Genomic DNA, 24,673 nt, shown 5'->3' with positions numbered 1-24,673 from the left:
ACAGGTGTTTTTCTTCACGTCGAGTTTATGCGAAGATGTTAAGTCCATTTATTCACGTCAGGTATGTGCAATTTTTTCTCGTCACATTTTACATCATTTCACTTTTGCGCATTACTTTTCTCTCACTTCGGAAAGTTTTACTCCAGGAATACCTCAAGGATAGGATACTAAGTGATGAATGATTTGGGGAAGATTGTCGGTATGTGGATCTTTTGATTTGAACCTTATTTCATTTTTGTACTCGTTAGTTCTTTTTGAAAAATTTAATTCTTCTTTTTTTACTTTGATAAGTTTGGATCAGTCATTTTCTTTGACTTTTGAATAGCTTTGAAATATTTCTTGCGCACAATCTTTATCATTAGGTATGATCTGCAGGTTTAGTTCTCTATACTTCTTCTAATTTTAGTTTACTCTTTTGCTTTCCTTTTGCTTTGCTTTGCTTTCTTTCTTTTTTGCGAAGATGATGTTGGGATCAGGCTTTCTATTTAAAGCAATTCTTGCCACATTCATTCATTACTTTGGAAGTTGGAAACTGAGAATGGTCAGAAAGTTGTATTTTTTCAGACACTTCTTTTGCAGTTTGAATGGTTGGGAGTTTGAAGAGGAGTATTGGTGCCTTTGCAATGATTTTGTTCAGAATGGCTATTTCTTTGCAGTTGAAACCAACTATGATTTAGGTCTTTCTCGAAGTGAATGTGATAGGTGAATCTTTGATGACAAATACCCCTTGGAGGGTGTCAACCACTTGCATAATTTGATACCGCTTTTGAAATGATTTTTCAAAATTTGTGATTCTCCCAAATATTTCGTATCTTTAATAATCAGTATCGAAAAACGCACAAAAGCGGATATCCCCACTTTAACTCTTGTAGCAGTTGTGTTTGTGAGCTATCGTAGACCATAAAAGATAAAAGTCGTAAAAGATAAAAGTCGGGTTTTATTCAATTGGCAATAGACTAAATACCACGTTTGCAGCAAAATTCGATGGTTAGTGCATTACAGTTTGTAATTTTCACACTTTTTAAGTTCTCGTTTCACAGTGCATTTGCAAAAATCACGAAAATGAAACACTTGGAAAAGTTTCATGGTTCATATTAAAGTCACACAATGATACCAAATACTATGGCTGTGAAAAGTGTCCATGCAACAGTTCACTTTGTGAAGATCACTACAAGATGCTCAACATGACAAGATAATTCCAAACAAACTTGGTGTAATTAATGATGGATTAACGAACGCTGACCAGGCGATATCCACTTGTTGGTGGCTCAAGAATTGACGAGAAATATGACAAGTTCTGTGAGCTATCACCAGTAAGAAGCGATGCCCATTACAACTTGTGTTAATTAAGTTTTCTTTAAAAATACAGCGTGGCTGAGGCAGTGGTGGAGCTTGTCATGAAATAATGGATGCATTCAGAAAAGATTTGATTGTTTTCTAGTAAAAGGCAATCCGTGGAATGTTTCATCAAAATCTTGATCTTACTTTAACTTGCTGGAAACTCAAACTTTAGAATTATAAACATTCACACAATCTGTGTTTTTAGACAACCTTTTTTTTACTAGTGATAATTCTGAAATGTTACAGACGCTCTAATTATTATTATGAATATTCTCGAAACAAGGGCCTGCTTTCGATTTGCATACAATACTTTCTGCAGTTTTTTTTAGTTCATGCCAGTGCCAAAGAAAAACACAGTTCAGATGGACGAGTGGTTATAAAGAATGTCTGCCTTCCACAGGATATCAATTGATTCAAATCTTGATCAGCCCAGTCAACGTAATTTTTCATAACATTAAAATCAAAACCCTCATTAAACATATTAGAGGGAACAATTTCTTGATACTTTAATAAAATCTTTACAAAAAATGGGTTATCATGGCCGTCCCATTTAGACACTCCTTCTTGGCAAAGGGCTGTTATCCAACCTGGCAAATTTGAAAAAGGCTGTAGTGTTCACCTCTCAAAACTGCATGCCGTTACAGCCCTAATGTCATTAATCGAGGGTTAGCGAACATGAAGAAGTTCAAAGTCACCAAAGACTACAGTCCGCATCATTATGCAAATGACGTCCTCAGAAGCCCGTTAACAAATCAGAATTGTTTTGACGGCACATCTTGTAACCAATTTACCCACGAGAGGTTGATGTCTTGAAGGACGGGAGTGTAATAATCTTTCAAAGCTAATTCAATAGGGGGCATTTTGCAGTATTTTTTGTTTCCTCTATACTGATGGGAATGGATTAAAGTTGTCTTTACTTTGGCAAGATCCAACTTGGGGGTATTGACAAAGAGCGTCAGTATGACTTTTTCCCAGAGCTTCTGACTCTTAGTCTGATGTCTTTGCAATCTTCTCTCTAAGGATCTGTAAGTGCAGAGGAGGGTTCTCCAGACTGACATTTTAGGTCATCAAGTCGCATGAAATGTGATGGCACAAACTTTACGTTGTGGGCATAGGGAAGTTTGAAAAAGAATGCTTTGGCTCTGACCAACCACCTGCTCACAAGGTAACACGTTCAAAAGCCATAACAGTGCTTTAAAGTACTCTGGCCTGTCTCCATGTTGCATTTTCCTCTCAAGCATGGCAGGAACTACAGCCCCCAAACCTCCAAACCTGCAAGCATCATAGCCCGTTAGATCTCCAATTAAACCTGTCCCATCTACGCCATTAATGCTACACCCTCCCCAACGGCCCGTGATTATCCCCAACAGAGTACGATTAATCCACAAATTATAGACGAGTCACACTCTAATCCACAAATTATGGCAAATTTATCTGTGACCATCTCTGACAGGTTTCTGATCAGATGTTTCCAGTAGAATCAATCACCACCACCAGTCTTAATTGGTTCTTGGTCACATGATCTGTGAGAGACGTTTTTCCAATTTATGAATTCAAGCGTTTTCATCTCGATTTGCACCACAGTAGATTTTAGTAGTGGATGTTATAATTATTTGAATGTAATGAACAGATGCCCCGTAAGGTATGTTGTACACAATTGGCAGAAACAAAGTCGCAACCACTGTAAACCAGGAAGTATTCGTGATTATTGTAGCACAGGTAATTGCAGTTTTGGTGTCAGTTTTGTATAGTATTTTGAAAACCCGATATCAGTTATCTGTTTTCATGGCTTTTTATTTTTGCAAATTTGCTGCCTGCAGAACACTTGCAAAAATATCCTGCTTCTGTTTTACATCATACAGATATGTAATTTTAATGGATTGTCGCTTAGAGAATGCGAAATTTAAAATCTTACGTTGTACATCAGTTAAATCATACCACGGCTGTGTGTAAAGCATGTGCTATGTTCCCAATGTTGGAGAAGTTAACATACATTGCACAACTGGTACATATCCTGAAAATGACTCTATGAGTGCCAACCATTCATTGTTTATTTATACAATAAGATAATCTGATGCTATTCTCTTGCACCCTTCTTGTTAGAAGGAGAGTCAGATTTCAAACGTTTGAAGTGATAACTGACCCCAACTGTACGACATGTAATAATGATTCGATATTCTCCTGTCAACCATTGTAACTTTAAATGATGATGCTTCTGCAGGGCATGTTGGGATAACAGTGCAGAAATTCACGTCCTGACAGTATGTTTTTGGTGAATGACAGTGATTTCATAGGGAGGTTTGGGGTTGTTACACCCTGTGTACTTGGTCATTTTGACTAATGAATAATGATAGATGTGATGTGATGATGACATGGCAACATTCAGGATATGTGCCATCATTGCCTTGGTCCCACAGAACATTATCACATATCTGGTCAGCAGGATTGACTAACGATGATTTATGATTTATCATATATTGATCAAATTGTGGTGAAGGGAAGCAGTGTGCCCTCAAGGAAAAGCGTGGTAATATCTTTGGTAAGTGGAAATCCTACTCTAGTTGCCAGCGCCCCATATTACAAGACCCTGTTGTTCTCATGTGAAGCTGTCCACAGGTCGCACACAGTGCCAAAATATGGCATGCCACATCATCAGGACCACAACAGTGATGTTGCTACATCACAGTCCTTTGTTAATTGTGAGGTGATGGAACATTACATTTTTCTTATGCTGTCAAATTAAATAGTACTGAAAATGAAATATTTTGACAGTGTGTGGCTCTGAAGGTCAGCCATCGCTTCACTTAAAAGCTGGAAATTTAGAAGACAAGCCCTAATTCATTGGCTCTTACATGTATGTGCAATGGTGGGGCATTTAATAGGATATCAATATTGCCTAACTGTCTTGGAACTTTTGATTGCCAAGTTTTTCATTTATCTGTAATCAATACAAAATTTCAGCCTGGAAGTTTTAAACCATTCAGTACTAAGGTTCAGTTCCTTCCAACGTGTCCAAAGCCTCTGGTGTTCAGATAAAGCAAATTCCAATTACTCCAGAGCCAATCTCTTTTTGGATTTAGTCATTTTGGTAACTCTGCATCAATTTCATGTACTCTTGTTTTGTGTCAAGTGTTGAGAGGGTTTCCTGTAAACATTTCCTTGCGGATCGAGACAGTACCTCAATATGAACGAAATTCAGTAGCTCCATTAAGCACTTTGGGAATTCAACAAGTGTATAAAGACTCTTCACAGCCACTCCACCACCATCTGAGGTTTGCTTTTTCTTAATGTCACCAGAATTTTTCTGAAAACCTTTCAAGAAATGACTGTGATGTTTTTATCAGGCCCTTCAAATTCATCCTATATGTTATCTTTTTATTTTATTCAATAAATAAGAAATTATTATATGAATTATGGTAACCCAACTTCTTTTGGAGTAGTTTTGGCCACATTTGAGTAGATTTGAAGGGTGTTTGATGCTTTTTGGGCCTGTTATTCGACTTCTGACCTCAGGCAATCAGATTAATCCCTACTCAGTCTTCCTGCTGTGTAGGAGGAGGGAAATGGCAAAGACACAGTGTTCTTGTTATGGATATGTTGGCCAATAACAGCCCACTTATCCAACCCTTGCTGCCAAGAATTGGCTGGTCACTGTTGACTCTTCCTGCTGCACCAGAGAAACAAAATGTGAAGAAAGATTAAGGACGTTAAAAGGCCAGTCACTGCTTCGAAAAAAAACAAATGGCAGTAAGGAAAGACTAAAGATGTTAGGCCAGTCACTTCTTTTATGAAACAAAGTGGCAATAAATGAAGACTGGGGACATTTTGAGGCCAGTCACTCCTGCGATGAAACTTAATGGCTTAAAAGAAGGATTAAGGACGTTGTAAGGCTAGTCACTGGTTTGCTTATTGTATAAAAAGGCATCAATGAAGGACTAAGGGAGTTAGAAGGCCAGTCATTGCTTTGCTGAAACAAAATGGCATTAAAGAAGGACTAAGGATGTTACAAGGCCAGTCAATGCTTCGCTGAAACAAAATTGCATTATATTGAATCACTTGGAACATTGCAAGGCCAATCGCTGCTCATAGTCTGACCTCTGCACCAGATAACCAAACGGAAAGAAATGCTAAAGACGTTATGATGGACATTGGCCATTGGATGATGGACGGTTACCGCCTAGATCAATAACACAAATCAATAGCAAGAATATTTCACCGTTAATAGTTTTCCTTCAACTTGGTTCTTGCCATGTATCGGATGGCAGACTAGAGCATGCCAGTATTGTCGGGATGTCCAAAGAGCTGCGATCGGATTTCACCATACATCTTGCCGACTATTAGTACGTCATGTCCAGCGATGTCCAGAGACGGCCAACACTCACGGACATCTGGTTTATTATTTTATCATCACTATATCATGTTGTGATCAGCTTATGGGTTATATGTCGGATTCTGCAGTTGTTAAAGATGTCTTGTCATCGAGTAGGATAGGTCTTGGGATCAGCATGATGAGCTAAAGAAATTATGTTGTGTTTTAATGATATAATCCTCTGACCAATTCTCTGACAAACTGATGACTCAATTTGTCCATTCAATTAACATTTACCAACAGACCAATAACATCCTGAAATATTTTCTTCTTGCAAAACAAACAGGAATCCTTGTTAGTATAGTTATGTGCTTGGCATCTCAAGTAAAATTTGAGATGTTATAGTTTACTCTGTTGCCAGTCTGGAACAGACACTCGCCACTACACAGATTCTTTGAGTGGCTATATAGCCTCTGTGCAACCCAATGCAAGGTCTAGACCCCAGTAAGTCGTGACAGCACCGACTGCCATTAGTGCAAGCTTCTGCAGTCGCCCCAAACAGAACCGTGATCATAATTGACCCAAACAGCTAGTTGAAGTCGCATGTGAGCCCCTTCTCATGATGGTGTGAAATGTCAAGTTGCTGCTGGTCAACTTTTCCTTTCCATAATAAGTTACCAATATGCAGGTCATGACTAAGTTGTCATTTTCTCAACTTTCGCTTTCAAGACGCCCTCAAGTTTCCTGAAAATTAACAAACTGCTCACATGAAGAAGTGGTGTCCAACTTTTCATGATGGTTAAATTATTACCCTGTGGAAAAAAATTCAGTAAAGAATGACATTATTTTGAATTAATATGTGATAATTATAATTTTATATTCCAAACATGACACGTGGAATGATTAGCCATTTCTGGCGTCACCCACAGTTTAATTACCAATGAGCCATCTTTCTGAAATTGGGTCTCCTCTGGGAGATGACATCCTTGAAGTGGACCATACTTTTTTCTGTCGCCTTGAAAATTTAAGTGCCCATCCTTTTAACCCCAAGCATGTTTAGGATTTCATCTTGGGATAAATTCCAAAAATTGATGTTTCTCAATAGAATGCAATCAGACTGAGATATGTTGTTGCAGACTATTATCAGACTGCTTCGGCAAAGAACATTGTAACATCTTAAGAACCATTTTCTCTATTGATTTTTTCAAAAAATGGTTCATGCCTTTATGTTTAACTATGAACTACGAATATTTACCAGTTGTAGTTTTATTGAGAAATGGACTGTATGGAAACTGCGTTACACAGGTAAAAATTGTCGGTCGCTAGAATTGCCATGTTTTTATGGACGTACAAAGTATTAAATTGGCATCTTAAACAATGGAAATTGGTTACAGATGATTGATGCGTGTAAGTGGCTCGCCATATTTCCACAACCATTATATTGCACCCAAACTACCGATAAATCACTTCAAAGTGTTCAACTCATCTTCACAATCTCTCCAAGAATGAGTTCAATAATTTATCCTCTAAACCAGGGAACGATTACTCTGTGTAGACTAAGTGTCAGACAGCTCGATAGATTGGTGATCTTGGTGGCTTGATTATCAATTCAAAGTCACTTTAAATTTTATTCGGTGATTTATATTACACATTCTTCTTCTAACATTTGGTGCACATTAGACTTTTTGTTTTTATATTTTCACTCTGTTCTGAACTGGTGGTTGTAAGGTGGGGAAGATTCTGCAATAAGGTGTTTTATAAGGTGCTTTAGGGCCACCACTGAAGATGTTGAAAATTGTTGAAAATTGCACTGACTAATATCAGGACAGCTTTCTAAGGAGGACTGCTTCAGTGGTATCCTTTTTGAGAGGATCGTCTTTTAAGTTCCTCTTAAAGTCTTTAAATTTGTACCTCACCGATGAACCGCTTCTTCAACGTAACACATCACAGAAGCATCGCAATTTCCTGCCACTCTCTCTTTAAGAGAACAAATAAAGAAATGGCAAAACAGTTCCCTGATGCGAGGGAATGAGCACTGGAAAAATCTACGTACATCAAAGTCTCATTGAATCATGATGACAAAGTTAGAAATAAAAGGAATGCAAATTAAGACGACATTAGAGTGTAAATGTAATGACAAGACTGGTCCTATAGTGATTGCACTGTCCATAGTCTCTTGTGCCGTCCGTGGTCTTTGCTTGGTCCCTCGAGGACGACTTACAGGCTGCAGTCTTTGCGCGAGCTTAAACGGCGGCCAGTGCTCAGAGCCAATTAAGGTATGCATTAGGGATCTTGTGTATCTCTTGAAGAGGCCAGTGCAAACATATTTCCTGTCTCGGCAGATTTAAAAATGTATGAGATACAGGAGGGTAGAACGTATTATGGGAACAACCTTCCAGGTTCTATTATACCGTGTGCGGTATTATGGAATTGATAGATAAAAGAGCCACACAGACGAAACGAGGTCGTAAACATGAAGAATGGCACTCTAATGTACGATTATTGACACATCTTCTAGACCTACCCAATTTTGCTACGCGGGTTAATCTTCGTTTTCTTCCTGACCAAGTTGCCGCCAGTTTGTGGTGAGACCGACCTGTCTTCATCATCTGTGCCAGCACGCTATCGCACTGGACTACGCAATTTACTCATAGCGTGTTCGTTACGCCTGCGGATAAGGTAGGTCAGGATTGTATATCTCAGTTTTCTCAACCGTCATTTGGCCTGTGAGATCTCGGGTTCGATATTTGACTCTGGTAATATGAGGTGCTGAACCCCTATTGATTGCAGTGTCATCGTAGTGATGTAATTAGTGATTATTGGTCATGGAGATGGTTCATTGCTTGAGGAGAGATAAGCGGGGCAATAAGAATGCTGTTACTTTCCCCATGGAGCTTGCTGTAATGTGAACCACGTATAATGCTCTGCTCTTTCTAATATGTTCTCCCAGACCCCTTGTGTTGTAATTATTTGCTTAAGGCACGTGTAGGAGACCATTCGGTAAAGTGCCGGTTTCTTGTAAAGATGGTGGACCACCTATAACTTAATCAAAGTGCAAGTTTCTTGTGAATACAGCACAATGGACCACCTATAACTTACTTTTGCTCATAATGTTTTGAGTCATATGTGTTTTCTTTTCTTGTCCATTAGTTTCATTAGAACAACATGTCCCTTCATTTCTTCATGGTGAAATTCATATTCTACTGATTTTTGATTGTACAGAATTTTGATCAGTCTGCTTGAATGCCATTGTTCCTCTTCGGCAGTTTGTACATCCCGTGTCGACATGTCTTTTACTAATAGGAATATTGCAGGTAAAATAGGCATATTGTACAAAGGCACCTCAACCAGTTTTAGCAACGTCGACACAGTAATTACTTACTTAAGTTTTCATTGACGATGTTAACATTTTGGTGGTTGCTTCAGCTCGGGGGTCAACCATCAATAAACTCGTTGATAGTGATTCAGGCATTTTCGAATTGAGTCATTGCAGAAAAACAACAAGGCAATTAGTTTGGAAAAACAGTGTCATTAGCACAGTAATCCCGTCAAGTGCCTTCTTCATTCTTTCTGCTTGTTCAGGAATGGTCTTAGTCTTTCCGCTGTCTGATGGCTTATTTGGTAGTGGCATTGGACTATTAAGCCAAAATTATAAACAATTTCTAAACTCTGTAGCATGTAGGTTGTAACTAGTGGAGGCAAATGTCCTTCCTTGTTTTACTGATTAACAGTTTTAGTGCTCATTTTTGCATTTTCGAGGCCATCAAAGGACAATGTTTTGAGCCCCGCTCCCCACGTGTCAAAATGCGAGTTGCATAAAGCAGATCCATTTGTTGTTTTACATGTAGAGCGAGATGTTAGAATATACTAAAGTCTATAAATATATTTGCAATGAAATCAGACCGAGGTGGGAAAAAAAAATGGTTTTTTTACGTCAAGCCTGCATGCTCAAACATTTACCACCTTCCCCGGTATTTAGCCTCATCCCCCAGCATGACAGGAACCTTTATCATGTTGACACCTTCATTTGCTGCATCAGTTGATGCTGAGTGTCCTAATGGCTGTGTCAATGCAATCCATGACAGTCATTAACCACACCGTATCTGGACAAGTTAGTCAGGAAATCAGGTGAAATCAGTTTGGCAAGAGCACTCATCTGCCAATTGAATGTCTGTAAATCTGACATTGTATGAACAGTCCACTTCAACACATATCATAGGTTTTACATTGTATGTAATTTGGGACCTTAGAGGATGATAGATTTTTCGATGACTATCATTTGCATCAAGAAAGATTTTTCAGGAAGTCAGGTAGATAATAGCAACTATCTTATCAGTACATCTTTCCAAAAACACTTTAGTTCTAACTTTAGGTAATAAGTCCTCTAGCATAAGATATAATAAAATGCAACTCAGCTTATCCCTTTGGGCTATGTTTCATTATTTCCACCTCGCACTGTCTCAGACCACATGTAAGAATGACAAAATCTGTATTCACCAGTAACTTGTACATTGCTAAACCCCCAGACACTCCAGCATACCTTTTACCATATAGTTATGCAGTAATATTACCCATAATGCTGTGATCAGCAGGACGTCATCGCCGTAACTGACAAGTATAAATCAGACCGATTTATTGCGGTATGAACTCATGGTGGAAGCTGGACAAGCAATAAAACGTTTCCTCTCACCATGGTCGACCCCTCATATCATGGAATAATCATATAATAACAATCAAGTCAATTTGACTTTTGCCACATGATCACAAACAATGACTTCGGGGTTTTCACGAAAATGTTAGCCCATTGTCAGAGTGGAAAAAAACTTTCAGGTTTTGTTTTTTAAGGAGAGTTGTCAAAATCTTTCAATTGCTGTCAAGGTTAATTTTGAGAATTTTTTTTTTTTTTTGTATTTTGTCATTGGCGGTCACGACTGATTTCGTTGAGGACGAGGTGGTTTGCCTCCGTCCAACAGTACATACCTACATCAATAATCTTAAAGTGTATGTGTTGTTGTTTTTATATGCAGGTAACTTCCACTAAAAAAGCTCTTCGACCATTCAAGCTAGTAAATGTTTAGGAGAGTGTGTAGCCTGTGAACAAGATTATACCAAGAACTCCATTTTCCCTTAAAGTGGGAATTGCCAGATTCTGGCAAGCACCCCTTCAATTTTCACATTCTACATTTTTATTTGTAAGTAATATCTGCACGAAGACAGACCAGTTGCCAGTCAGAGCTAGCAATGGGTTAAAGATACACATAATCACCAAGGTAGAGATTAGTGTGACGACAAGTAACCTCTCCCTTTCCAATGTAACAAACCGATCCATCATATTGCACTAATAATGCATAAAGATTTGATGGCATCCACAAGAAACTCTAAGCATATTTCCGCTATTCTAATAGGTGCTAATACAAATTGTCAAAACATTCTCCGTGGCCAATGAATCAGCTGCACAACGTCAGTAGCACACTGCCTGAAACAAATTGGTTTTGTACACTCGCTATTGGCATTAACATCCTCTGTTATGGGGGGCTGAAGCTTGCATGATGGACTTTCGAATGTGTTCTGGCTGTATCTGATGCTGAATGCCAAGAAGAGTGGAAAGTAATTAGCTGCTGAGGTTAATTACTGAATCATGGCTGGTGTAGAAAAATGCTGATGAGTCTTGTGTGAGAATTAGTGAAGAATTGTGTTGTTACAATGAGAAAGAATTATGATATCTCACAAACTCTCTAATGGGGACTTGTTCTTCAATTTGGCTTTCACAAAATGCATGATCAAAGAGATTCAGACCTACGAAATTGGCGGCTTGGGATCATCCAATTCTCAGCTTTGCTATGCAAGTACCGAGCATAAACTTTCCACAACTACTGAAGCAGAACCATGTAACATACATTGCCCATCCCATTTGCAGCACCTCAAGGTCTTGTGAAAAGACAAGATTAGAAATCACCAGAATAGAGTTCACAGTTCGTCAAAGTTCATCTTGTATTCCTAACATGGCACTTTTACAGTGATAAAAAGTTTCCCCCACGTGGACAACGGAATTTGAGCCAGGACTGTAATGATTAGATCAGCTATATCGGAAAACAATAGTAACATTAGACATAAAATTGAGCCTGACCGTTCATCCTGTTTGTCTATTGGAGACTCGGTATGGATGGCTTTTTTTCTTGGAAACTTGATCAGAGCGCAAGGATGACACTGCCATCCTTCGATATAAAAAATAGTGCCAAAATAGCTTGGTCTAGTTTCATTCTCGGCAAAGGGACAGTGGACAGTTTGATACTATTTCTGTAAGAGGGCACAGAGAGGGTTTTTTGGGGTGTGAAGCCAATGTTTTGGTGAGATACGTCAGTTAATCATCCTTGTTGCCACTGTGGTTGCTGTGTGCTTCTGAACTAAAAAAAGAAGTCTCTTTCTTGGTCTAACTCTTTTATATGCTTTGAAACATTAGTATCAGAGAAGGGAAGTGAAATAAGTAATGGCAAATAGATGTCTCAATTGCAGAAAGTCATTCTCCAGTTCTTATAAAAGAGAGTCACTGCTTTAAAGGATTTCATAGATTGAAAACAAGACTCCGAGATTAAAGAAAGCCAAATGTTGAGAAGACCAAATCCAGGAAAAAAACTTGGTTCAGTTCTCATAACAAGCCATCTATGCGTTACTCTCGCCCAAATGTAGGTCTAAAAGGTGTGTTGGACTAAATTTTTTTATGAAGCCGAAATAGTTAGGAGTTTTCATTCACAAGCCAATGTAAGCTGCATCTTTTCTGCAAATCAAGACCATCAGATTCCTCTCGGGAGGGTGAGAGGATATAATTTTTGCACTGTTTACTACAGTATAGTTTGGTAAACGATATCTCACATTCAAAAATACTGGTTATTTGCTTCTATCCATATTCTAGTTGATCATATCTTAATAAAAACTTTGTCAAGGTTTAATACTGCTGGCCATCGGTCATCCACAGCAATGTGACCTGCCAGTGGTTGATTACAGCATCGAGAGACGCTGCGAGAAAATGAAATATTTGACATGATCACTAAGCCCTGCGGCTAGTACACATAAAGTGCAACTGGACACTGCTAATACAGTGAAATCCTGCTATCTTGGCCATTTATCACTAGTGTAAGAAGTTTGCAGGCCATTTCTAATCACCATCAAACCCTCATTATAGAGCCTAATCTACGGCTAGCAATTGGTAAGAAGGAAGATCATCGCTGCCCCCATCATTATCATGTCAAGACTAAGTCTGTTTTATGGCAGTGGGAGTCTAAAACAGCCATCACAAGTAGCGGATACACACCACCTTTTTGCAGGAGGATCTCGCTTCCTTTCCTTTCTATGTTTTGTCAATTGCCACGATCAAACTTCCCGCTGAATTAATTTGTGATCCTTGGACTCTGATTTGGACATCTTTTCACTGGATGCACTATCCATGTCGTTAGTTGGCATTCCTCTCCTCAGTCTGGTAGTCTTGCTTTGGTTCTTTCCAGTGGCAATTCCAGAAGTAGGCGTACGTTTAGTACGTCCCTCATTGGATGTACACTTGATTACCAAAAAATCTTTGATATTTTGTTGCAGTGGAAACCAGTTCTAGTTTTCTATGTTATAAGATATTCTACAATCTATCCATGTCTTGAATTCAGCAATATTTTGTCGAAATGGTGTATTGTCAGTCAAAATTGCCTAACGTTCTTGGGAATTCTTTATTTCAGAGGGTCCAACCAGCCTTGTTCCCAAGACTACATCGCAAATTCAAGTTTTCCTGTGTAAGTACAATTCCTAAACCTTTAACTTTTGGTGTAGCTTTAATTCAGTTTTTTGACAACCTTGTATCTTTCTTATTTGCAGCATTATATTTTTGTGAAGTTAAAATAGATGTGGAAATTTTCCAATTGACGGTACCTCATTCGTCCTTTATAGACTTCATGATTTCACTGCTTAGGTGAGTCTCTGCCGCAATTTCAGGGGATTTGCCTATCATTAACTGGATTACAAACCGAAATGTGGTAGAATTGCCCATCTTCTTCAGTAATGCCTATAAACACCATCACTTGTTCATTACCTGTGTATATTTGACAGGAAAAAGTGTAATTTCACCCAAAACCGGGCATAAAACAGTCAATTTGTCTTGCCCTATGATGTCTTGCAATGAAAAACTTGTTTATGTGTCAAAAAAGTCACATCGCTAATTCTAGATTGTCTTTCTGGCCGACGCTGCCACAGCAAATGGGATATTTTCACCATCCCGTGATGTAGTGGTGTAACCAAGAGAATAGCCTGACTGGCCCGCTATATAGCTCGACGCAGGATGCTTTATGGCAACATAAATGTCTCTCAGAGTTAGGTATCACCTACACGAAGGAATAACGGCCTGATTGTAAGAATTCTATAATATCTGGTGACGAGTCCCAATCCCAAGGCTTAATCCTCTATATATTTATCAATATAACATGTTTACATATCCACAGACAACTGTAATGTGCAAATATCCTATTTTGGTGGTTTTAGAAGAGTTGCGAGCACCTTGGGTGTAAGGTCTGTCCAGCCTGAAGGCTCGAGCTAATTCCACTCCTGATTAACTCGAGGCTGTGTGGCTTTGATAAGCTCGAACCACCTCTTCTTTTCGTAATTACCTCTGGGAGGCATTTTTGAGGCATTTTCTTTGTTTCTCTTGTAACTGTTATTATCCTGTCAGTAGTTCGGTTAGGAAACCGTTCCATTATGGTAGAACATCACTCATTTTCAAATATTACATGATGAAATAGTTCGGACGACCATGCAGTCTTGTGCGATAGGTATGGCATAGCCATCTTGAAAGAGATGATGAAAACATTAACTTTAGGGAAAGGGTGAAGGCTGTCAGCAGTGTTTTTAAAACTGATGAATGAAGATTTCTATAATGTCTATTTCAGGCCTGATATAGACAAGTAGCAAGCGTTCCTGCAAACATGAAATCTTTGAAGGTGATGTCAAAGAATAAGCAGTGGCAGTACTTATCCAAAACATCTTTCTGGTCCAGAAGAAGTTTCAGCAGAAAGTGGGAGCTCTCCATTGGTAAAATATCAATGAAAATATATTGATTCTTACTTTGTTATGTGACCAATTGAATAGAATGACATGGTGATCATCAAATGATACTTCACTAAATCCATCCTTGTAGAGATTGTGTTCACTCAGTAATGTTAATGATCACAGTCAGTGAATTGACCAGAGGCTGATTCTTCTATACGACAAGATGTGTGTCCTGTGAGATTTCAGTTAGGAATATATTAGCTGTCAATTCTAGTTTTGATGGTCAAGTTGCAGATCAGATGAATCTTATTGACATCAGCATCTTTACCTGATGAAGGAGGGTGCTGTTAAAGTTACAAGTTGGAGTCAGATATGGTTTAATGACTCTTTAGTCATAAATCAAAGGCCATTTAACATTTGAATTTCCCTCTGCTGATTTTGGCCAGAAGAAATTGTACATGTAGAGACTCTCAGTTCAAAAATGCTGATGGAATTTTTATTTTCATGATGGCAATGATGATGATGATGATGATGATGATGATGATGATGATGATGATACTGTCGATGAATGAATACTCCAGAATCATTTTACTAGATCATTCTATGCCTGTATGTCAACGTGTTTGTAGGCGACTAAATGCAGTGGTTGAACACAGCAACCTGAAAGTTACGAGGCAGTTACCAACAGCCTTTGAACATCACCCCCACTTACAGACGCTGCCTGAGGCAACCCTGGTCATATCATTGACTCTGCTGGCCCTGTGTGGCTGAAGGATCCCCTCCAGTTGTTTCCTTGGCATTGAGAGACAACAAGCCTTGGGCAATCCTTCACAGCCTGAGGCAGTTGCAATGCTGTGTTTCTGCTTGATGTGTCAGCTCTTCGGTGAATCTGTGAAGTTTCTCTCTACTATGTCTCTATTGGCAAAGTGACTATATTGCCTGTTGTGGACAGGAGTAAAATTTGCAATCATCTAATATCATTTACAAGTTGTAGACTATTCAAACATGTAAATATAACCAAATGAGTCTGAATTTGCATTTGAAAGAGATAGATAGTAATCCTTAGAGAGATACAAACACCTTTTAGAAGGTTTCATGTTCACTGTCACATTGTTGGACACCAGTCATATGCACCTATCCCTTTCAATTCAAGAGAAAATGAAAGCAATAGAATCTAGCAGAATTTATTTTGTACAATCAAAATACTCGGCATCTCATAAAACCGCATCTCGGTCCATTGTTGTAAACTCTATAGCTACAGTACACATAACCACATGAACCTTGTCTTCTCTACTTCACTGACAATCAACAAAAACAGCAGCAGCATCATTTCACTGACCACAAGCCCGACCCTGCGATGTCCTGCTCCATGAGAAACAAGTCCCTAGGCATTCCCTTGTCTACATAAATTTTCTCTGCATTACTGACTGTCTCTGTCTTCATTGACCAGTGACCCTTCCAAGTCGACTTCACTTGAGCCCTTAGAAACAATTTGGACAGCGAGCAGACACTTTATGTAATTGATGGACGATTAATCAAACCAAATGAGGCAAGGCAAGGTCTAGGTACAAAGATGGTCAGTGGAGGGCACAAAATTCTCTTCATCGTCATTTGAAGACCATGGTCACGGCATCATTCAGCTGATGGTCAATGCTATTCAAGGCTTTGTAATCATTTCTATAAATGATCCTTTTATATGGTGTGTTGTTCCTCTTACAGTCATCTCATTTGTGTGCACTGTTCGTGCTGTTTGTGGTCCATTCCAATCTTCTTTCCAGTATATCCACCACAATTTTCGTGAGGACAAGCTTTTGATATACCTTGCTTGGTTCGTACCTGCAGGCCTGCCTACATTCTAAAAATGAAGGGATTTTGCTCATCAGATGATCATTGCTCATTCTTTGGTACTGTTAGCACTTTTCTTTAACAGTTTTTGTTGCCGTGGTAGTCCTTTGTCAATTCCTTCCATGATTCTAGGGCCTTTGTCTTAGATGGGTTTCATTGCACTTTCTTTGGTACCATCAAAAACTGTTCTTATACATTTTCAGGGCCATGGTTGTTCTTTGTCAATTCCTTCCATTATTCTAGGGCCCTTGTCTTATTTTATTAGGGCTGCAGTGCCAACTTATAACAATAGCATAGTGCTATAAGATAAATGGTACTCACAATCAAACAATATCAAAACATTGATGAACCCACTTCAACATCGCATAGATCAAAATGCAATCTCAGCCATCAAAAACAAAGCAGATTCCTTGTAAACGGCCAGTGAATAGTGGTATTCTTCGTTGCTCAGCTCGCTACCTTATGCATAATAGGAAGAACCATTTATACAGCAGTAAATTAATAATGGTGCAGTGGTCGCTGACAGATTGCATCCTACGAACCATAGTCATCCGACCCCGTCGGGAATACACACGCTAACGCGCTAAAGAAAATCGCCGCTTTATTGGTCAGTTTTAATATTTTTGTCTACATCTTCGGTAAAGGTTGATGAATGAATAAATCACTGTTACCGGGCCCGTCCAAGGTGTGAATCACCCGTGATATTTGAAATGGAAGTCGATGGTTCTCTGGTCCTGTTTGGTTTATTTCATTATAAAACTTCATTTTAACTCGGGCTTGGATTATACCCTGGAGAGACGTTTAAGAAGAAACCATTCATGACAAATGCCATTAAGGGTCTGAAATGTGGGGATGCATTAGTGATGTCACACACCTTTAAATAGTCAAAGACGATTATACTCTTGTTCAGATACGATGGATTTAGATTTAAATTTTAACAGCAGGAACGAAAGGAATCGACTTGGAAGAAATGGAGATTGTGTCACCTAATGAGACCTCTCAGTTACCTGATGAGGAAAAACCTTGTACATGATACTGACCACTCACTGAATAGTAGTTTTACCCCCAAGATAGCATCAAAGCCAGGTCATTAAAATTGTCAAGCACCCTCTCAGATCAGATCAGTAAAGGTATAGCCTAAGATATGAAAGAAAAGAACATTTAAAAGGTGCAGTGTGCCAAGGGAACTTGAGATTTCTATTCTCCAGTTTCGAAGGTGGTCATTTCCTCTATAATGGACTCTTACCTTCATGATGAATGTGCTTTAGTGAAGAGAGGGCACTTTATGGTTTAATGAGGTGCATGATACTGGTCTTAATATGGACCCTTGGGGGACCCATCGACCACTTTGATGGCCCCAAGGTAGCTGTGAATAAAATGGCCAACACAAAACATGTGATACCAACTATATAGGTACAATTTAGTAGAAGTATATGACCATTTCGGGGTAGTTTTGCACTCTCCCTACCAAAGTGTGAAAATCTTTTGCAATGCCATTAACTCTGTGAGGATGTTTATAGTAGTATCAGTGGCAGGTTGTGAAGTGGCAGTGGAAGTAAAGTGGCGTGCCTGAGGCAACATGCAAATGTCACCTTGACAGTACCCGATCTCACCCATCTGAATAGACTGACATGGTTACATGGTAGCTGAGCCACATAGCTTGAATTACAGGAAGGGCTGGGATCATCGGACCTGTAATCAGGAAACAGTTCATCAAAAACAGAATGAATAGATAGACATCTGATAGTGGTAATATTAATAAATCATGCCCTGGTTGATAGGGGCACGGAGGTGGCATCTCTAGGGCCTAGTCATGGTAACATGATGCTCCCTTGGGCCATGGGGCAAGAATGATACTGACCCTCGGTGACATTGCTGCGGCCACAACGAGATATGATGACAGTGTTAATCTTTATCAGTTTGAAATTTATCCTCGCGATGTGCATAGTGCATTCTTTGTGATGTTCTTTATAAATAATTTTGTTGATAATTTATGATGTTGTGTGGATGTTTTATCAACCAAGAGTTATGATGCTTTGGTGATATTCCATTCTGCCAAAAACTCATTACTTCAACTCGTTACTTTGAAGTAATGAGTTTTTGATTTTGCAAAACCTCTGTTCCGCAAAGTCCATACACTGCATCTCTGTGTGATGTTATGTGTGAATTTCATTGCATTGAACTTCACTTAGGGTTTGACATGGTCCTTGTAAAGTCAATTTGGTAAGCTTTTGGTGGTATTTGGGTCCATCTGTTTGTCCTTACAGTAAGGAACATTTTAATATAGCATTGCATTATTTTCCGTCTTCTTGCTAGATATTTGGGGCAGTATCATTCCAGGTTTTGGCAGATAGTGGCTCTGGAATCCCATCTTTGGTTAGATACAATTAGTATTTTCACATCTCATTTATACCACACATGCAACCAATATACTAAATGCATTTTAAGAGTGAATGATCCGTCTGTGTGATCAACTGAATGAGCTAATTAACTGGTCAGAAATTGAATGGATCTCCCTAAGGGCATAGTAGCTCTACAAATGGCCCTTCCCTTGCAGTTGATAAATAAATCATGATGTACTCCATACAATCGATGGCCACAAACAGAATCTTTATGGCATTCATATTGCCCTTTTATTAATATCGGGTACAATTTTATTTACCACGAAACATGCATGGTATTTTAATTGAAAACTCACAGATTCGGTTCATTTGATATCGGCATAAAATCTTTGTTATCTCACCTTGGAGTGGGCTTTCAAGAGGAACCTGGTTCCATATACTCATCAGCAGGTTGTCTGTTGCTTTGTTGAGTTTTTAACCTCCATTGAATAGGATTAACAACGGAACCGAGAAACCATTCATTGTGCATGGCCCTAGAGCTGCAATATTTGGTTAACAGTTTTATTTTAATATCATTTCTTTAGGTGAATATTGCAGTGACCTGCTGTTTGTGGCGTTCAGGGTCCTTGTGTCAGGAATAAGGGTACAAAAAATAGAAAATGCTGCATACTAACAATCTCTCTTCGGTGATAAAATAAGGTGTTAGGTAGGTGCTGACTTAATCGCATTTGGGTGTCTGTGATAAAGAGTTAACTAAAAGAGACAGTGCTAGAGTCAATATTAGCCCGCTGTGAAGGAGACTCACAAGAGTTCATTAGCATACAGGATGAGAGCCCACTTTGACTCATTCTTTCACCAGAAGTGGTGAGAGCGGACCTGATATAAAGAGGTGAATGGTGTAGCACGTTGCATGTGCTAGTGTAACATCTTTCGATACCCTAAAATATGTTTTTCGCTGACTGCTGTCACGCACGATGCCTACATCAATGGCTCCATACTGTTGATGAACAAAATAGGGTGGACAAGGTTGTATTATATAGACAGTCTAAAAAAGGCCCCAAATGGCTGAAATCAAAAACACATTCCATGTCGGGCTGCAATACAGAAAAATCGGGAAGATATGGACAGAAGTTTCTCTGCTCCTGCTCAATACCAAAACTCATTTCAGCCAATCCCAGCAATTCTCTTCTTTCTAAGCAACGCTGTTGTGATTGGTTGGCATTCTCCACACTGTTGAATCAGGTTCCCATGCCTTCACGTTACGGTTGTCATAAAAATCACTATGAGTCAGGTGTTTTCATCCTATGTCGCTGTAACTTCATTTGACTCGCAGTAAATTCAGTCGGAGTTGTGTCAGGAGCTCCTGGCCAAATGCAATGTGTAATGGGTTGTGAAACTTTGGAAAAAAAGGGTTTATAGTGCAGTAGCATTGTACTGTACGTAAGTCTTAAAACGTGTGTGTGAGTGTGTGGGGTGGGGTCAGTGTCATTGTTGACCATTCTAACAAAAGAGCAAATGTGGATATCGTTATACACATGACTGCTTATCTACCACGAACGCAAACATAATCAGAGTTTGACCACCCTCCTGACGAGTTTAGTGGCGCTAATCAAATCATCAGCAAGGATTGCCACAACCAGTAATGACCAGCATCGATGTTTGACTTGGCCGTTTCAGCAAACTGACACCCTTGTCAGGTTTTGTTACACCCGCATTCGATAGCGAATGATGCGGTTCGAAAATAGAAAATTATATTACATCACTTGTCACCCTGATTATTAATCGCAATTGAAAATTGTCATTTTCATTATGTGCTTATTATTCATTGGGTGATATTCCGTCAGATGATGGCTACATAGCTTTGTGATTTCAGGTGTGATTCAATTGAATCAGTGTAGAGTGCAAACTGGCCAATTGTCAACAGGCCAGTTAGGATGTTGCTTCTTTCTAACTTTCATTTTTTTCATTGCTTTGTTATAAATTAACTATGGTTTACCGATGCCCAATATTTTCTTTGACACTGATCTGTCCCATCCCTCCCCCTTCCAGTCCCATGATAATCCAAAAATTGAAATAATTTTGCAATATCCCTCGGCGTTGAGCTCTTCACCAGAGATCAGCAAGTCTATTGAATGACCAGCGCCAATGATATTTTCAACTCCGTATTTGATGATGGCAATTTGACTTAATCCAGATGTTAGCTGGCTCTCAGCAAATAGCTTAGTCAGTGCGTGTGACAATTAAGCTCGCCAATATACCACCGATTGTCACAGGGTGTTGTGTCAATAAACAGCTGACTTCAAGTGGTGCCTCCTTACCATTGTAATCGGGTGAAGGAATCGCGGCATCAGTAAGGTTGTGGGGTCATTGCTGAAGTATTGGAACACCAGGATTGGTCAGATAAACTTATGTCATTTTTGTTGGATGCTGTACTTTTGGTTGGGCCACGTTCAAATATGGACTGACATGTTGGCCCAAGTTTAAATGAAGACGACTGTATCGGCCCGTGTTTGAATACAGGCCCAAGTTCAAAGTAGACTACGTACTATGTGGGCCCAAGTTGTGGCCATGATAGCTTATGCCCAATGAGAAGATTGGAGAACAGGCAAAAGGGACCTTTTGATGCAGTATTGGGATTTTACATGACATTGCTTCCTCTTCTTCTGTAGATGTAAATTGCACAAACTCAACAAAACAAAAACGATACTGACACGCCTCGGAAAAAATGGGTACACTTCCAGTTTTTTTGTGCACTACGCATTCTGACATGTCTGGAGAGACAGTTTGAATTGTTGTGTTTTTGTGTCCAATATGTGCGATTCCCATAAGAAGATATGCTTCGCTCTTTGTTGAGCATCATCATCACTAGCTGACAGGCATAAGGATTCCAAGGAGGCTTTATTGGCTTTGAAGAAGAACAAATGGAGCTGTACACCATTCACATAGTTGTACTATTACTCTGTGTCTTGTTAGATTGAAGTGCCCCTTTTCAGGGTTGCCTAGGTTGCTGTTGGAAGGAGACAAAACTGGTGATGTACATCATCTACATGCATTCTATTGTTATTCAATATCTAGTTGGATTGAAATGCACTGTTTGAGGAGTACCTATTAGATTTCAACCTAACTTGATTCAGGTAGCACTTATGTAGACTGTATACTTGTTCATGGTTTCATGAAAGCAACTCATGCTCCACCCAACTTAGCCAGGATAATAGCGAGTGCACTGATCTATTCTAAAACTGACTGTACTCCCAGTCCTACTTGCTGTGAATGATGGGCACCTTGAGTAGGGTCAGTTCATCGTTCTTTAAGCACCCTTGTCTTCTCCTACTATCTCCCCCTTCTTCTGGCATCTGGCGCTACAGCCTCCTTAGTGCCTATCCTAGTAAAAAACACAGTGATGTATGATGATGCTCTTCAATTATTGCAATATGTAAAACTGATCCTTGCCTCGCACTTTCTTAGAACCTTTTGAGGAAATTTGAGACACAGCTCCCACCATGTCAAAACTTTTGCAAAAACGAACCCTCTACTTCATGGAGAAAAATGTTAATAGAGAGATGAGAGATAACAAAAGATTTCTGAAATCTGAAGTTTGACATTGTTTCGGCTGTAATAAGCTCTGCAAATGGGAATGCCTAAAACAATGACAAAAAGCTAGGATATATGTACCATCATCTAATACCTTTTGCAATCCCACAGTTTCAGCTCCTAGGTCCTTCCCAATTTAAAAATTAAGAGGTTGGTAATTTGCAGCATTTCTTCCAGTTACCAATCCTGTGTCATGTACAGACCTAAAACTTATTTCAATCATATTTTTTGCTCTTTGTCTCTGAGTGCAGTCATGTTCGATAAATCTACGGTAGTGACATCTTGTGAAACCTCGCTGAGCCCGCAAAGCAATTTCATTATTGATTTGTCGCCTTGAGCATGGTCATTCAGCGAAAGGGAATACGGGTATAAGATTGCAGTGCCATCTGCAATGAAGCGATGACACCCATTCCAAGTCCTGCGATGATTTTCGAAACGCCAGTATCGCATAGAGACTTTTTAGAAGAATGGCACCTTTTTGCCTCTTGTTGCGGAGTTAGTTGGAAGGATCAGACTACTATCAAGTGCCATTGGCGTAACTGATTTATACAATTCTTCATCTTGAGAGTGCACAGTTGATTCATTCTTGTCATGCTAGAGGGCATGACAGTATGTCATTGTCGGTATCTTTTAGGGCAGCAGATTCATTCGACATCAAGCCTATGACTCTAGTTTATGTCCTCTGAATGTTAGATGTTTTAGTGCTCTTTATTTTGGGGGAAAACAGCTCTAAGCCAATTTGCAGGGGCATAGAAGTCAGAAGTATTTATTGTCGTGAAAAGAATTCATATTGTTTGAAGCAGGCAAAATTGTTGTGGATGTCCCCAATTTTTTAACTGTGAGCTATTGACGTGTCTGGCTCCCATCTGACACAAAGGTGTAAAAAGTCCTGCACCTAAATCATTTACGAAAATGAACATTGTCCCATCGTTAAAATAGTACACATTTGATTGATGGGGTTTAATCATCCCACTATTATTCTGAGCAAATTGGTGTCTTTATACCCGTTTACTGAACTTGAATTGGTACTAATCAACTAACTAGTCCCAATCGTTATTTTTTGTTCTCTTGTTAAGGTTGCCCCTGATGAAAATGATCACTTTCGATGGCGTTCTCATCTGTGGCAGTAATTCTGCATTTAATAGCCCCTGTTTAGACTTTTTTCTATCATGCCAATTTCTGGCATCTGATACACCTTATTGTTGTAATTGCAATTTGTTGTCCTTCCTACTGTGTCATTACTAATTACAGTGTAAATAACGGGAGTGAAAGCTGTTATTTGCCTATGTTTGATACAGAGATATTTGTGGCTGGTGAGGAAAACCAGAATGAAACGGTTGAAACGGAATGCAAATGCACCCTTCAAATTCTCGATCCTTGACTCCGCAAAATAGTGGCAGAATTGGAAAGAATCATCCACTTGCTGCTCTCCCCAGTTTCATCATCTCTGAGGTAGGCTACTGGTATCTACATTGTAGTGTCTCCTGAAAAGAATTAATAAAGAAGATATTCGGTGTAAGAGCAGTATAAAACTAAAGTACTGCAGATGATCTGAAATGCCACAGTGTGAGTGTCCAAGAAAAGACTACATCTTTACCTTTTTGGTCGTGTCCATGAAGTCAGTTGGCATAAAAAGAGGTTTCTGTGAGTTTAAATGCTCAAGTTGTTTAATATTCCTCTCAGTCTCTGTTTGGCTAACATCATTTGAAAGTTTAAGTGGACTATTCACCACATTCAATTGTGTTTTGATCGTAAGTGTCGATCGACTGGAGGAGAGAGGGCTTGGACTACTAATTGGGTTACAGACACTGAGCAGTAGATCAAAAGGGGCTAATTAACACCCCTCATGGGGCTACCTCGCCAATTAGTCGGGATCTGGCTGGGCACAATGGTGATGAGCAGTTTTCAGCAGGACTGCAGGCAGTGGTGTGTGGGTTTGTGTTAAATGATGCAAATTTACATGAGCCAGTGTTTCCCTTTTCTGTCTTTCAAAATTTGACATGAAAGAACATTTAGGCCCTGTTCGACAGAAAAGTGTTGAAGTCTTCAATTCTCTAAAATCAACCTGGGTAAAGTTGAAAATGTCAGCATTGTCTTCTTTCACCATACACACCATTTGTTGCCTTAACCCATTCATTTTCCACACGGAAATTCAAGGGTTGGCATTTAGGTGCATGGCTGGCAATTTACTAAGAAGAGTGATCATCATAAATAAGTGTAAAGG

General features: G+C 39.2%; 1 protein-coding gene across 2 annotated transcripts in view; it reads left to right on the top strand.

Moving 5' to 3' along the window:
• The window catches only part of LOC135484108 (protein trachealess-like), a 68,922-nt gene continuing 44,249 nt past the window's right edge, over positions 1 to 24,673 (top strand). For both annotated transcript variants that reach the window (XM_064765233.1, XM_064765232.1), the window contains exons 1-2: positions 1 to 61; positions 13,372 to 13,425. In XM_064765233.1, coding sequence (XP_064621303.1) covers positions 36 to 61; positions 13,372 to 13,425 — 80 coding nt within the window. In that variant the 5' untranslated portion in view covers positions 1 to 35. The remainder of the gene's footprint in view (positions 62 to 13,371; positions 13,426 to 24,673) is intronic.

Source organism: Lineus longissimus, chromosome 3 (genome assembly GCF_910592395.1).
Source record: "Lineus longissimus chromosome 3, tnLinLong1.2, whole genome shotgun sequence".
Taxonomy (NCBI): Eukaryota; Metazoa; Nemertea; class Pilidiophora; order Heteronemertea; family Lineidae; genus Lineus; species Lineus longissimus.
Note: the sequence above shows the minus strand (reverse complement) of the source record. Positions and strands in the feature narration are given on the sequence as shown.